Source organism: Leptosomus discolor, chromosome 1 (assembly GCF_034619465.1).
Source record: "Leptosomus discolor isolate bLepDis1 chromosome 1, bLepDis1.hap2, whole genome shotgun sequence".
NCBI lineage: Eukaryota > Metazoa > Chordata > Aves > Leptosomiformes > Leptosomidae > Leptosomus > Leptosomus discolor.
In genome coordinates this window covers 98,779,863-98,795,514 of record NC_141391.1, presented here as the reverse complement: position 1 = coordinate 98,795,514, position 15,652 = coordinate 98,779,863, and the positions used below count along the sequence as shown (strand labels likewise).

Genomic DNA, 15,652 nt, shown 5'->3' with positions numbered 1-15,652 from the left:
CCCCTGTTCAAAGACGCAATTTTCCCAGTGCCCCACTGAGAAGCAAAGCAACACAAAGATCATGACCCAAGTCTAAGAGAGAATGAGGTTGCAGAAACAGCAAGTGCATTGGTCAAAAAGAGAGCAGAAGGAGAAAGAGACTGAACCTATGAGAGGGAGGAGGACAGGAGGAGAGGAAACATGACCAAAGACGCACGAAGCTACCAGAGCCCTGTCCAAAAAAAGGTGAAGCATTTGCGACCACAACAAAAGCCAAGCCAAAGATATGCACAAGCACGGCCGTTACTCAGGGTAGCAGCAGGGTCAGGGCAGCAGCAGGACCCCCCGTTATGAGCTTACTCTTGAACACTGATGCTTCACAGGCTCTGCCCGGCTGGGCTGTGGAAATACGTCGCAGGCTGGACCCCGGAGCAGCAGATACTTCTGCACACTCTACTGACTTCTCAGCACAAGTGAAGTCCCTGTCCCACACAACCCCTTGCACTGTTTCAGGAAGGACTCTATACTTGCGCCAAGTCTGCTGCTAACGCCACGACGGCACCCACGCACGCCAGGGAGCAACGCCCGATACGCAGCTGCCAGCTGCACCCGTGCTCCGCTCCACCTCAGGCCTCCACCAGAAGCAGCAAACGGGTTCCTTCACCAATCCGTAGGCTACTCCCAGTTAGCAAAGGACAGCCCATTGGCACACGGATGTGCGCTGGGTGGAAAGCCAGCATGTCAACTGATGAGAACACACAGGGACACCTGGTCGCTGTGGCTCTCGGTCTCGGCAGGAGCAATTCTGCTGCTCAGTTACCGGGGCAACAGCCTACGGAGGATTTTGGTCACTGAGTCTGAACATCCCGGCATTTCCTCATGCCCGTCCTAAGCACTGCCCTCCCCAACTCCACCTAATGTCAACAGAACGATCCCTCCTAACACCCACTGCCCTAGTAAGGGGCCAGGACTGCCCATCTGTGACACGAGCTAGGCCTTTCTTGGCTATGGCCTTTGGGGACTAAACAAACATGTATACAACACCCAAATGCTGAGCACAAGCAGCAATTCAGGGAACTTCCCAAAAGCTCTTTTTCTCAAAGCACTGTAAACAATGCCACAGGTATTTAGGGAAACCCAGAGCATAATGGTACAAAACAAGCCACAGAAAGCGCATTGTAGGTTGACGTAAAAAACTGTTTTGTTTTTTTAACCACGGTATTTTGTGGATGCTCTGCACTACTTCAAGAGGTGTTATGTCCAGTTATTTTTAGATAGTTTGTGTCCTGACAAGACTTTAATCCTAAATATGGATGAAAAAATAAATACATTTCTTGGTCAATGGTTCAGATACGCAGGGGACACAGTACAGCAAGACCAGCAACACTGCTGCGTGACCTGCTTGTCAAAGGCATTCGCCTTCTAGGACTTTTCCATGTCGCATTCTTCACAAATAGCAGACTGATGACATGCAGCATTACAGAAGCAGCAATGTCATTCTCATTCTAGGGGCTGTCAGATGAGAGTAGTAGCAAAGGGGCGGAGAAATCACAGTAGCATAAGTGTTGTTCAAGGTGATGGGGAGAAAGTGTAAAGGCCCCTCAAACATATCTCATGTAGTTGATAAGGACACTGTATCTCAGTTATTATCTGCATTAGTGCAATTTTCACTTCTGCAGTAAGTACTTCCATTTTCCACATCACAAAATTTCTGATTTGACATCCATCTTTCCTATGCTCAGCACAATGACCTGCTATGCTCTGAAATAAACAGGAATGGGCAACGTATTGTGTATCAAATAAACTCACAGAATCACAGAACAGTTTGGGTTGGGAGGGACCGTAAAGACCATCTCGTTCCAACCCCCCTGCCATGGGCAGAGACACCTTCCACTACATCAGGTTGCTCCAAGCCCCATCCAGCCTGGCCTTGAACACTGCCAGGGAGGGGGCAGCCACAGCTTCTCTGGGCAACCTGTGCCAGTGCCTCACCACCCTCACAGGAAAGAATTTCTTCCCAATATCTAATCCAAATCTCCCCTCTTCCAGTTTGAAACTGTTCCCCCGCTGTCCTATCACCACACTCCCTGACCAAGAGTCCCTCCCCACCTTCCCTGCAGGCCCCCTTTAAGCACTGGAAGGCCGCTATAAGGTCTCCCAAGAGCCTTCCCTTCTCCAGGCTGAACAGCCCCAACTCTGTCCTCACAGGGGAGGTGCTCCAGCCCCCTGGTCATCTTCGTGGTCCTCCTCTGGACTTACTCCAACAGGTCCAAGCCCTTCTTATACCGCAGGCCCCAGAGCTGGTCACAGTACTCCAGGTGGGGTCTCAGCAGCACAGACTAGAGAGGGAGGAACCCCCCTCTCCACCTGCTGGCCACGCTTCTCTTGAAGCAGCCCAGAAGCGATTTGCTTTCTGGGCTGCGAGCACACGTTGCTGGCTCATGTCCAGCTTTTCATCCACCAGCACACCCAAGTCCTTCTCCCCAGGACTCCTCTCAATCCGCTCGTCCCCCAGCCTGTATTTGTGCATGGGATTTCCCCAACCCAGGTGCAGGACCTTGCACTTGGCCTCATCGAACTTCACATGCGCCCATTTCTCCAGCCTGTCCAGGTCCCTCTGGATGGCCTCCTGTCCCTCAGGTGTGTTGACTGGAACACTCAGCCTGGTGTCGCTGGCAAACTTGCTGAGGTTGCACTCAATCCCACTGTCCATCTTGCTGACACAGATGTTAAACAGCTCTGGTCCCAATACCGACCCTTGAGGAACGCCATTCATCCCTGATCTCCACTTGGACATCAAGCCGTTGACCACAACTGGCTTTGAGAGTGGCCATCCAGCCAATTCCTGATCCCCCAAGTGGTCCATCTGTCAAATCCATGTCTCTCCAATTTAGCGACAAGGATGTCATGCTGAACAGTGCCAAGTGCTTTGCACAACTCACACCTCAACACAGAGGTGCAAAAAGAGGGCTAGCTTGCATTAGTATCTGCACCTTATAACAAATTTCTGCATGGTCTTTTTTTTCCCCTTCCTACTTTATGGAAGTGTAGAAAGGAAGAACTGCCTCAAAATGCTTTAACAATTCTGGTTTGCAGACATGTACCACTTTTCACCCATAGTATTCTAAACTCCTCACAAATCTCACTTCTATTCCCCAAGAGTTTTTGAAATAAATCACATCATGCCACCCGCTCCAGCTAGTAAACAGAGTCACGAAGCACCACGCTGGCTCACATGATGGCACTGAAGACAGACTACAGAGTTTTTTTACCCTCATCTACTGTTCCTCTGGGCTATGTCTGATTATTTTTTTTCCTTTTCAAACATTTGTATCAGAAAATATTCCATTGAGTCACTCATCCTACTGCATGTAAGTATGTTCTTGTCTTTTAGAGATAATCAAAGCTTCTGGGAATTCCACATATTTTTATATAAAACAGAGAGCAATCATTAACCAGTAAATAATCAGATTAAAAGCTACACAGAGGAAATCAGACCACAGGTACAAGGCCTAATTCTGGCAGCAGTAAAAGAGCAGAAAACCGTATTTTTCTGCTTGTATAATTAACTGAGTGACTCTGTGCCCGGGTATAGAGCACTCAGCCAAGCACACAAACCCCACCTGCAACACAGGCCTCTGGACACTTTTGAAACTTGAGGGAACCCAAATGAAGACAGAGGGGCTGCAGGGTATCTGCTTGTGGAGCGTGATGTGCTGTGTTAGTGTCAGGGAACCACTTGAGCCACAAGCTATCCAAAAATACAAGGCCTTGTGTAAAAGCGTACTTTCTCCTTATGAACTGCTGAAGGCAGAAATGAGGTTTCAATGGTAATTTTGATGTTGCAAGCGGATTTTAAAAAAGGGGTAAGAAGAACTAAAAAATTAACCCAATCCCTAAAAATTTGAATTTAATGACCAGCAAAGTAGAATCAAAATTTCTCTTTCTTCAGTTTTCCATTAAAGTTCTAGCATGTGCTTCTGCTAGCGTGAATAAGTAACTGGAAAACACAAGAGAATGGGTACTGCAAATACATGTGTGCAATTAGAGCGCACTTGAAAATACACTTTGTCTTCTTCACCATGTGCTCTAATTTGTTCACGCTACCACTCAAAGGAATTGGAAACCATCTGGTAGAATATCTGGTAAACTACTGAGAGCCCTTGTATTTCTAAAAAATTACGACCATTCTATCAGTTATTGTTGAGAAGGTGGAGGCTGACAATTTCCATATCAGTCAGGGAGAGCACAGGGGGAGCACAGAGTAACAGAGCAGGTATTGAGTTTAGGCCACCGGCCCTTTCCAACATTTCCCGTGATCACGTTCACTCTGCCTAGGGTGAATAAAGTACACGCAAAGTTTAATGAATGTGAGCAGAAAACGAGCGTGCTGCAGAAAATCTGCACGCACGAAGCACTACAGACCGGGGCTTTGTTCCTTCTGCCTTGCAATGAACGCACCGCACCTTCTTCCAGAAAGCACGCACCTACAGACCCAGGGCAGGGCAAGGGCGGCCGGTTCCCACACTCGGTTACTACCCCTGCCTCCTCCTCCCTTCCTCCTCCTCCCTTTGGATCCCGCCCTCACACCTGAAAGCGGCGCCCTCCTCGGCCCCCGCCCTCAGGCGAAGCCCTGCCCCGCCGAGGCGCTCCTCGCTCCCGCAGCCCCTCGCCTCGGTTGCCGGCACCGGCCCCAGCCCCAGCGGGGCCCTTTCCCTCCCCAGCTCAACGGCTCCACCGGCCGAGTCCCGTCTGTGGGGACACCACCACCCCCCGCCCCCCCCGCTGTCACACAGCCCCAGCGCCTCGTCTCCCCCCCCCAGCCGCCGCCGCCGCCCGCGCCCCTCGCGGCGCCTCCGCGGGGGCTGTCCCAGCCCGCCTGACACACCGCCCCGGCGGGGCCGGCGCCCGGCGAGGCGCACACAGGCGGCGGGGCCGGAGCCTCCCGACGCCGCGGGGTGTGTGTGAGGTGTGTGCGGGGAGGAGCGGGTGAGGCCTCGGCGCGGCACCGCGCCCCGCCGCGGGCACGGCCGGCGTTGAGCGGCGGGACCGGGCCGCAGCCACCAGGAGCCCGGCGGGCGGCGGGGCCCGGCCCGGGATCCGGGAGCGGCTCCGCCGGGTTTTGCCTCGGACCCGCCTCGCCCCCCTCCCTACTGCCCTCCCTCCGCGCGCCGCGGCGCGGCCGCTGTAACAAAGAACAGGCGGCATGGAGGAGGCGGCGGCGGCGGAGGAGGAGGAGGAGGCGGCGGCGGGGCCGCCGCACCGGGAGCCCTCGCCGCCGCCGCCCCCGCCTCGGCCCCGCGCGTCTCGGGGAGCGGCGGGGGCGGCGCGAGGAGGCGCGGCAGGCCGGGCCGCGCGGGCCGGGAGCGGGGCGGGGGTCCCGCGCGGAAGGTCCCGCGCGTGGACCGGGGGAGGTGGGAGGGGTGGGTGGGTGGCGGCGGCGGGCGGGAGCGCGGGGAACCGGCGTTACCTGCTTGGGGAATGGCCAGACCCGGATCGGATCCGGACTCCGGGTTCCGATCCGCTCCGGAAACCACGCGCCACCGGAAGCCGGCGCGGCCGGCCGCAAAGCACGGCGGGAAGTGTAGTCCGGCCGTGCCGGCTGGGCCCCGCCGCCGTTAGCCGGAGGGCGGCGACGGCCGGGGAAGGGGCGGGGGGCGGCGGCGGCGCCGTCCCCCTACCGGCGCCCTCATCGCCATGGCTCGCCACTCTCAGGGCAGGCGTCTCCAACGCTGTGTGGCGGGGGTCCTCCTGGCCGGCTCCCCCGTACCGCCGGCTCGGCGCTCCGGCCTTAGGCTGGGCTGGAGGAGGGGAGCGGCTTCCATTGAACTCGGCTTAGCACCCAGGTTGCACAACCTGGCCTTTTCCCTTCTCCTCCCGGGCGGCGTCAGCCCCCAAAGCAGCCTGTCACAAGGCGTTACGGGCCCACACAGCAGGCTGTCGGCCCTGCGGTTTTTCCTCGGTTCAGCTCCGAACAAGAGCCTCAGCGCCTGTCCCCTCCGTACCCCAGCCTCATGGAGGCTAACGAGTTCTCCTTGGCCCTGCAGCACCGGGACGCTATCGGGGCCCGGCCCTGCTGTGCTCGATAGCAAAGAGCGCGGCCACACACGCCATCCAGGAACAAACAGTGGTGCCTGGTTTTTTGGATAATAGGCTACCACTTAGACCTGGTGCCCTCAGCCCCAAGGGGGTTTAAACCCCGAGTTTGGTTTACTGTGATGCTCACCCCTCTCCCACTGAAAGGTGCGCTGTGCAGCCAAGAATCCTTTCAGAGGCAGAGGCCGGGGCCAAGAAGTACTTAATGCTTTTCGTATTCAAGCAAGATGCCCCAACTTCTTCCTCTGGTAAGAAGTGTTGCCTACAATGGAGTCCCCCACCAAGCCTCATCCGGTGGCCCTGTTGCTGCGGTGTGACTGGCCAGTCTTACAGTAAGAGAACTCCTGAAGATTTAGCGACGATGGAAAGCAGGAGCCAGCTCTGTGCTCTCCAGGGGACGTGCTCCTCTCACAGCTACGTCTTTTAACAGTTGGCTAAGGCCAGGCCCTTTCTCACTTCTCACCTTACCCATCCCACGTCCCCTTCTGCAGGAGTACCCAGTTTCAAGAGGGATGTGTAGAGAATATTGTGACTTTCTTCTTGTTAAGTGCTTGAGTAAACTGCAACAATGCAGCATTCGAACTTTGAAAATGCTGCTTCTTGGCAAAACAGTGTTAATTTAAGGAGGGGAAACCCTTTAGTCTTTAAAAATTACTCACCGTAAGTTTTCAATGGGCACACGAGTAGTAAGGGGCTAACTGCAGGTAGAGATCATTCGCTTTTTCAAACACTGAAGCCAACTGGCCTTTAGTTTTGTATAGTCTATTTTTACTTATTTTCCCTATACAGCTCAGTGCATACTGACATCCACAATGCTGTCTTTGGGCCCCTGCCTAGGTTTCTCCAGCATCCAGTGCACAAGGGTGGTTATCCGACTTGCAGTGCACTCACTCTGTTCAGAATAGTTATCTGTATGTTTCCTAGCTGAAACAGCCTGGATTTACAATGCATGTGCGTCTGGATCCTGCAGCTCCAAAATGGTATTTTGTTTTTTTTTTTTGGTCAGTATTCCCATCCTTCTACAGAGTTAACATCAGACTGTGAACCTGCATCTTGCACCAGGCTTTCTGGGGTAGAGAGATAAAAAAAATGTAGATCCCTTCCATTCACTGTTTAAGAATGATGAACTGGGGGAAAGTGTATGGTGCCAGACTTAGTGCTACATCCATTCCTGCTCTGGCTCTGATCGGTCTTTTCACCTTTGCTAGTGTAAACGAATGGCATCACACAAGTCAAAAACCTCACCCAAGATTAAAGCAGGAAGAAGTAAGAAGGTTTATTGGGGTACTATTAGAAAATTTCAGCTAAGCACTTCAAGAATATGAAATAAACAGACATAGAAATGTGGGCAGTAACTCACAGTAAGGTAACGTACAATTTCCTTGCAAAAGAAGGTACAGCAGTCACTTTGGGAGGGGAAATAAAAAAACTGTTGTGGCTATTTTCATGTGAATGCCTATTTTTGATGGCGTTTAGATTTTTTCTCCCCCCCCCATCTGGTAGGGAATGTGGCAGCATTAATTTAGAACATCACTTTTCCAGTAAAATGATCGCAAGAGAACCTTATTCCCAGGCTGTGCTTATTTAAGTACTTGTGTCTTCTATATGAGATCACTCTTCCCCCTTTGTCCCCAAAACTACACATGGTTTCAGGATAATACTACATAACTGAGAGAAAAAATATTGAATAACCACAATGAGTTCCATAATTCCTTCTTCCATTAGATTCCCACCCAGTCCATGTTTCAGGCAGTTTCCCAAGGAACAAGAAGGCACTACCAGATACGGCCGGGCTTATCAGAAACAACCCACAGTGTCAGCACGGCCTAGGCAGAGAACTCTGCTCCCGAATAAACAGGTAAATGGACTCTGTTAAGCAAAAGGTCAAATTAGTGAAGGAGAATAGAAAACCATCTGTTAACGTTTGGCTGACTAGGTATGTATAGAACAGCACACTACACAGAGACAATTGGCTTTTATTGTATGTACAGCAGTAGTTATTTCTTTAAAAAATCCTCTTCTCAGGCTTTTTAGTGATATAGTAAATCTGTACATCATAGACTTCTTAATTGCACCAACTTAATTTTGTGTACACACAGAAAAAAAAAAGAAAAAAAAAACACCACAGAAGAAGTGACTATCACAGTTGAATGCTAGAAAAAAATGTTTTACCCCACCTGGCATATCAGAGCATAATACATTACAGGGAAATACAGTTGCAGTATTGGAAAGACCTCAAATGCATCCTTCCCAGCTATTTTCACACCATGCCAGCACCTTGCTCAGTAGCAGTTTGGATATCCTGAGTGAAATTATATTATTCACCCTTAACTTAATCACCCTTGTTATACAGTTAATCTTGAGTTGTTTGTCACCAAGGCTGTGGCTTAGCAATGTAGAGAAGCAGATGCTGACTTTAAACACATGAATAAATCCACTTAGGTGCTGTGGAGGTCAAACCATGAGGTCAGCTGTTCCCACTCACACTGGGAATGTCTTAGCCCGGAGCTACGGTGTACTTAACTCTGCACCAGGATAAGCCCTTATCCCAAACTTCAGCTGTACAATTCAAGAACAGCAATAAACTAAAATGAAAAAGCCGTGCAGCTCCCACCTTGTATAGAGCTCTTGCTCCTTGTAACACCTTGAGCTACCAGAGCTGAAGAAGATGTTAAAACAAGAGCAAGATTCTTATTTTGCTTCCCCATGCACACTTGGTAGCATTTTATGTAGTCAACTTTGCTTTTTCCTATGATACTCTGCGTATCAAGAACACCAAAACATTACAGGAAAGACACAGCAGAAAGCTTTCACTTGAAAACCACCTAGAACCAGTGAGGAGATGCTGTACCAGGAAATGCTGTATAATTTCACTAATCCTCAAAACTGGTATTGTTGTCAGGCAATAGAATGCCTCGAAAAAAGCAGGACTGTAAGCTAAGTCCTCTCCAGAGCAAGACAGTAACTACAGGTCTGTACACCCTGGTGCCCCAACCTCTCTCCCAAAGAGCGAGTAAGGGAAAAAAGAAAATCTAACATAAGAATAAAGCCCAGTATTTACGCCTGCACAGTTTATGACCTGTCATAATAAGAGTCATCTCTTCCTGGGGTGAACTCGATATGAAATACCAGTGATAGAGGGATAAAGGACCCCCTCCTCTTTAAAGTGACTTTTAAAGTGATCTCAGTCACTTTAAGAGAGCTACCTAGCTTGTATTCACACTTGAGATATTAGGTAGTTTTATTGCTTTAATCTACAAAGAGAAATTTAATTCTTGTACTGCTTGGTCAAAATTCATACTAAAGCCAAGGCTACTCTCCTGGTGAGGTAAAGATGCAGGTTGTCTCCATCAAGGCAAACGAAAAGCTAAAATGCCATAAAGCAAACCAAACCACAAACACAGATGAAGAAGGTTCGATTATGGGCAGAAAAATTCTTTAGAAAGGAAAGGCAAGCCTTCACCTCTTAGTCCTCATAAAATAAATACCATGCCTTCTTTGCTGTACAGAACATCCAGAAACACTGAAGTCTAAGAAAAGGGGCAAAAAGAAAGATTTCACAGGTTATTTCCACGCTTTTGTTCTGAAGTAATTAAATTGGAGGGCAGAAAACAGTAGGTTTTCAGTGCAATATCATGCAAAGATTTGTTCTACTGTTCAAAATTTTAGTTATTAAAATTATGAAGATTGCAAAACATAGGAGCAAAATGATTCCCTCTGGCATCCTTCACAAAACTGCCCAGGACACACTCAGCACCTGACAGGACACGTTGCGGCGTTAGTTACGCCAGTTTACAAATCCAGTCCTTCTGACCCAAACCTGTAGCATAGCTCCCGCTGGTCGTCAGGACCCAACTCACGCTGACCTAAACACCAGGACATGAAAAAAGTACATACTCTGATCTCCTGATCTTAAATCACAACCTTATCACCTCGGAAGGGAGGGAATGGGATTCAATACTGCGGGCCTTTGGGGTTGTCACGACTGAGCAACTCAGTTGTCCCTTTGTGTTTAGTACCTTAGCTTGTTTTTGCAACAGCACATTAATTATTTGTAGAGGAGTAGGAAGAGGTGAGGAACGCACCAGCCAGATCTAGAGGTCAAACCAAACCAAACGATGTTATTTTCCTGAGGAGTAAAGGCAATTAAAAAACAAGACCCCCTTTTTACCCCCAACGCCTTGCTTCCTCAAGAGTTCATTCCCTCTCAATCTATGTGAGCCCAAACGTTCACACAGTTTGCAGCATAGAATGTTCTTGGTTCCCACCATCAAGACACGTGCTTAGGCAATCACCAAGACCTTAAAAAAGAAGAACCAAACAAACCCACTTCTGCAATATGTATCTGTTCTTCGGGGTAAGCTAAGCTACGAGCAAACCTACTCTTGTATTCTGCAGGTTATTTAGTGTCATTTCCACCCCATTCTACAGTACATGATAAAGCTTCTGTAAATTAAAATCCCAGCTCAGTAATTTAAGCAGACTTCAAGTAGTGTTACCTGTTCCCTTTACATTCCCAATTCCACAGCTCTTCGCTTTTAGTGTAAGGGGGTGCTACCCAAGGAGCCACGTCGCACTTTGATTTCTTGAACTCAGTGACCTGTTGTAGTTTTCTCCTTCAGAAAACAAGACCTGAGCATTTAAAACATGGCGGGGATTTGGCCTTCCACCCTGCCCTGTCATGCAAAGAGCTCCTAGTAAAGTCAAGGGAAAAAGTGTATGTTGAGAGAACATAACACCAAGTTTTTTAATGCTCATACCATGAACTACTGTAGAACAAATGAAGAAACCTATCTTCTACTTCATATTAAATTAACGATAAACAAAAGCGTTCAAGCACATTCAAGCTGGACAAACCTGTATTACTAAACTGGGATTTCTAAGCATGATACAGCTCCAGAAGGCCCACTTGTAATCAATTTTCAAATACAGAATATTAAAACGCCTTCAAGTGTTTTCATAATAAGCAGCATGCTTAAACGTACAACTATTTGATAGTCTGGACTGCTGTACTACCACAGTGATTTCAGGAGGTTACACATAATCAGCATTTTTAAACAGTAGGCTCAGCTAAAAGATGTTGACAGTTCATTTATTCTAATATTTTCTTGGTAAAAAAAAACCCAAACCCCCTCTACTTTTATATTTTTTGTAAACGTATTTACCAAGGAATCTAAAGTCCATTAGAAGCTTTGAAATGTGTTTCTGTTCTTCAGTGACTTTCTGTTTTTGAAGAATGGCTTCAGTTGAAAGCTCAAATATCTGCCAAAGTGTTGATGTCTTAAGGGGATGAAAGGTGGCAGGTGGGAAATCACTGTTGGCAAAGCAGGCACAAATCTATCATCCATTCATGTCAGTAATTTAAATGGAATGGATGTTCTTCTTGGCTAAAGAGAACAGGTTTGGTCCTTTGCCCTCAGTAGGAATGCAGATGATTGAAAAGCACAGGTATGCACGAAAGATGGTACCTGTGAAATCCTGCCTGACATTTTACCTAATAGTCAAAACAAGAACTATGCCTTTACTTTCATCAGTTTTTACTTTTAATTTAAAGAAGCCAGCTGCACTATTTAATGAGGAAAAAAGTTAACAAACCCAACCAACCAACCACTCACCACGCGACAACACTGGTTGATCTACAAACTGAAAGACGACTAAGGGAATTGTTACTACTATTTTTTGAAAAGCTCTCTTCACAACGGTGTTTTCTAAGCTCTCAGTAAGTGTTTGGCAAGTAAAACAAGCTGTCTAGTGAAAAGCATTATAGGGTTAAATATGCTCTACTCATCACTTATTGCTTCTAGCTTTGCATTTGACATGACGGTTTACATACTTGTCTAACAAGTACTTCGGAGAAGGAATTAGAGCCCCTAAGACAGGTTTTTGCATTAGCAATGCAGCTTCTCACATAGGGAAGAAAAGCTACACAGAAGAATTTGTACATGTTTTGTTTGCGAGTAGACTCAAGTAGACTTGAAAAAAAGTTCTGTTTTTTAAGCATAACGTATGCACAGAACATTAAACAATATGCTAGTATAAGTATTTGCATAATTTATTGATTTATGGCTAATATCAAAGGCATCTCTCCACCTACATGGACTGAGCAGTTATTACAGCAGGCTACAGTTATTACAGTAGGCTATCTTAATCAGCATTTTAGTTCTGCTTCTGAAAACTTACCCGTTTCCAAATTGCAATACAAACTGGATCTGGGTCTCTTTTTTTCCCTTTAAGCCTGACTAGAAAAACAAGTTGAGACTTGCGTTGCTACTATTCCAGGCTGCAGTAAGGAAGCACAGTGGTATCTGCTCTCTTTATAGTGGTTCAGTCATACAGCAGGTATGATGTTTCAGTTCTTAGCTCCCCGTCAACGTAAACTAGGTGCTTACACGCAGGTCCTCCCCACCTGCACCATTCCTCATCCTTCCTCATCTTCTACAATAAACCACATGGTCCTCCAGAAGCTGTCATGATACAATTAGTGCTGCTTGTGTTTGGAGGAGCAACTTTATAATCAGAGAAAAAGCATTCTGGAAAAAAAAAAAACAAAAAAGACAAGCTTTCTGTTTATTCCTGGACCACTGTATGAGTGAACATCCTTTTATGCAAGTCATCAGCCATATTCGTATTCTCTAGTACTGCTCTGTAAACAAATGGTCAACTGAGGTGCAAGTATCCGATCAGAGCGTGTTCAGTCTTATATGTACGGTTCTGCCGAAGCACCATTCAGTTTGTTCTTGCTTTTGTTTTTGGAAAGGAGCTTTCTGTTCAGAATACGTGAAAGCGTGCCTCCCTTCTTGCGTGCTTCCTCTGACAGCGGCTGCTGCAGGTAGACAAGATCGTTGTGCGATTGACTCATTCCCGGATCCTTCTGATGATGTCGCCGGCGGAAAAAGAGCTTTGCGCTTTTTTTCAAAATCCCACCTGTGGAAGCAAAGAGCAGAGGCGCAGGACACTTTAGACAGAACAGGCTGCTTTCCTCTTGGAGCTCAGCTTTAACTGTAACTGCAGCATGACTAAAAAAAGCCTTGGTCTTAACATTTCCAGTTTAAGCATCACCCTGGTAACTATTCAAACAATGTCAGAAAGCTAAGAGCATGGCGAATCTAAAGCAAAGAATACTGACGGTTTGTAACCTAGGGGCCATAATAGTGCAAGTTCCACCTTGGAACACGTGATTTCAGATACTGGCAAACACGAGCAATCGTTGTGCGTTTAGCCAGAGGCACACATACATACACTATGCGCTACTGAATCCTCCTTGCCCTGTTGTTGATCCAGCTCTCTCCCAACTGAACACCAACTGAGAAATTCAGACTCCGTGGAAGTATGTATTTCTCCGCTTCTCCTCATTCCATGCAAGTATCATGCAAACTGAATCTTGTCAGACTGTGGCAGTTCTAGATATATGCATATACACACACTTGTACAGTTAGCAGAAATGTTCAGGGGAGAAGAGCTCACATATATTGCTGGAGGAGCACTAAAGAAAAAAGGGTTTTTCCTTCAGTTCTTCCAGAAATGATGCTGTTGAAAAGGAAGGAAAGCTACTGTGAAACATGCCTGTGAGCACTCAAATATTAATCCTCTGATTTTAGGTTCCAAAGTCAATCTGCACATCTTGTGGAAGTCTCCTTCCTCACACTTTATTAGTTCCAAATGCTCTTCTGAAAGCTAAGGTAATGGTCAAACACACACATGCAGAGCGTTCGGTGTGGGTTGTACACTGGGTTCTCACATGTCAAACAGGCATATCCAATCTTTCCAATACAATGAAAGTACAGAGTATTTTACAAAAAGCATGACACAGAGGAAGTAAGGTTACTCTTTGTTCTTTCAGAGATCAAATGAGCTGAAAAGACAAGACTAGCCCATGATGCACAACATGGAGGTGGCATTTTAATTTGAGGTGAAGGACACTGTTGGTGCTGGCGAACATTACCTGGCAGTCAACCTGCATGCACTAGGCTCACACAAGCCAGAGAGCATGAATTCTATACGAATTCGGTAGCACCACCTACAGTAACAATCACGAAGCATTTGCTATTTTAAAATCCTGTTCGGAATAGCAATTCACTTCAAGCAGATTAAAAATAATATTACATCTGCTTCCAACAGGTTCAGAAATTTGCTCAAATCCCTTCTGTGGTAAATTAAGCTGCTTTATTTTGTTGTATTCTTTCCCTTGATCCCACGTCAAACCTATTACGCAGCCAAGGCAATTGCAGCTGACATCTCATCAGGGATGCAGGACTCATGTTGCCAACACCAGCCACCAGCACGCTCTTTGCAAGCTCGGGTTGTTTTTGCAGCTACCATTCTGCCAAATTCCACCTGCCCTTTCCACGTGCACACGTGTGCCTGATGTATAAGGCAGCCTGGTGTCAGTACATCAGTCCCATGTTAAAACAGCAACAGCTTTGTGCAGAATTGGGGAGTGTTGTTGTCCAAGTGGCACAAGCCAATTTGAACGAAGGAGGACCCAGGTAGCAAGCCGACACGGGAGCCTTCTGGCAGTCAGCCTAGTACACGAGGACAGTCATCTCCCTGGCAAAGCTTCCACACCTCGTTCCTGCACCGCTATCAGGTTTCCCCGTTCCTTCTCAGTTCAGCTACTAATTCCTGTCACAGCACGGTCTTGATTCTGCTTTTCCTCCCATTGCAAATGGGTACAGAAAGCAACACACAGACCAATTGTTTCATGCGATACTGTGCAATGGCTAGAATTACATATTTGTCCCCCAAGGACTTGACACAGGCCGTGTGTCATTTTGGACAGCAACAGCTGCAGAATAGGTATGTCATGGCAGCTCTGCTGCACACGGGCAGATGCTCCTTTATTCAGACCAAAGCAGTTACAAACATGTGCTTGGGTTTATTACTTTGTATTTTAAGGACTAAGCACTCAGCACCTGGGAGGATATTCTTGCATGTTTTGTCTTGCTGCTGCGGAGACTCTTCTCACAGGGCGCGATGGGAGTCATGGATTTGAATCTTGACTGCTCTCCCATCACCCTCTGATTGATCTTTTTGGCAAGGCAGTACCACTTCAAGCTGTTGTCAACAGTGTAAAAGAAACAGTGTTCAACCCCATGACACTGACAGTTGTTAATATGCAAAGGCTGGGGGGGGATTGATGAGGCCTTGCTGCTGTGCGGCTTTTGTTTCAGCAGTCAGCTGTTCTGCAGAGCAGTCTTGGCAGCTGCAGCTGAAGCTGTGCCAACAGAAGGAGTAGGACAGAAGGGTTTATCTGTAAGCAGCTATGTAGTCCTCTCCATTCAGACTGATTTCCCATACTAGGAAACAGAACCGAACCAAGAATGCTGCAAAAATTGTGCTGGTGGCCTGGGACAACACGCTGCAGCTGAAAAAAAAAAAGATGCAGGCAGCGCTTCCCTGAAAGCAATACAGGCTCAGCACAAGCAGTGGTCCCCCGACACGAAAGCTCCCTGTGTTTTTGGAGGTACTGAGGTCATTGCTACCTGGAAGCTTGCCACATCCCTGCTGCCACCCATCAATCTCCAGCCAGTTTGGTACGTGCTGCCTGACAGTGGCTCCAGCTGTTCTGGAGGCATGC

General features: G+C 47.6%; 2 protein-coding genes across 2 annotated transcripts in view; both read right to left on the bottom strand.

The window, feature by feature from the left end:
* Nucleotides 1-5,474, bottom strand: part of PRDM15 (PR/SET domain 15) — a 45,843-nt gene extending 40,369 nt beyond the window's left edge. The window contains exon 1 of the mRNA XM_086477648.1: nt 5,450-5,474. The gene's annotated coding sequence lies outside the window, so the exon portion shown is untranslated. The remainder of the gene's footprint in view (nt 1-5,449) is intronic.
* Nucleotides 5,475-7,326: 1,852 nt separating this feature from the next.
* Nucleotides 7,327-15,652, bottom strand: part of C2CD2 (C2 calcium dependent domain containing 2) — a 43,051-nt gene continuing 34,725 nt past the window's right edge. Inside the window, exon 14 of the mRNA XM_086477635.1 lies at nt 7,327-12,999. Within this exon, the coding sequence (XP_086333761.1) occupies nt 12,773-12,999 (227 nt within the window). The 3' untranslated portion in view covers nt 7,327-12,772. The remainder of the gene's footprint in view (nt 13,000-15,652) is intronic.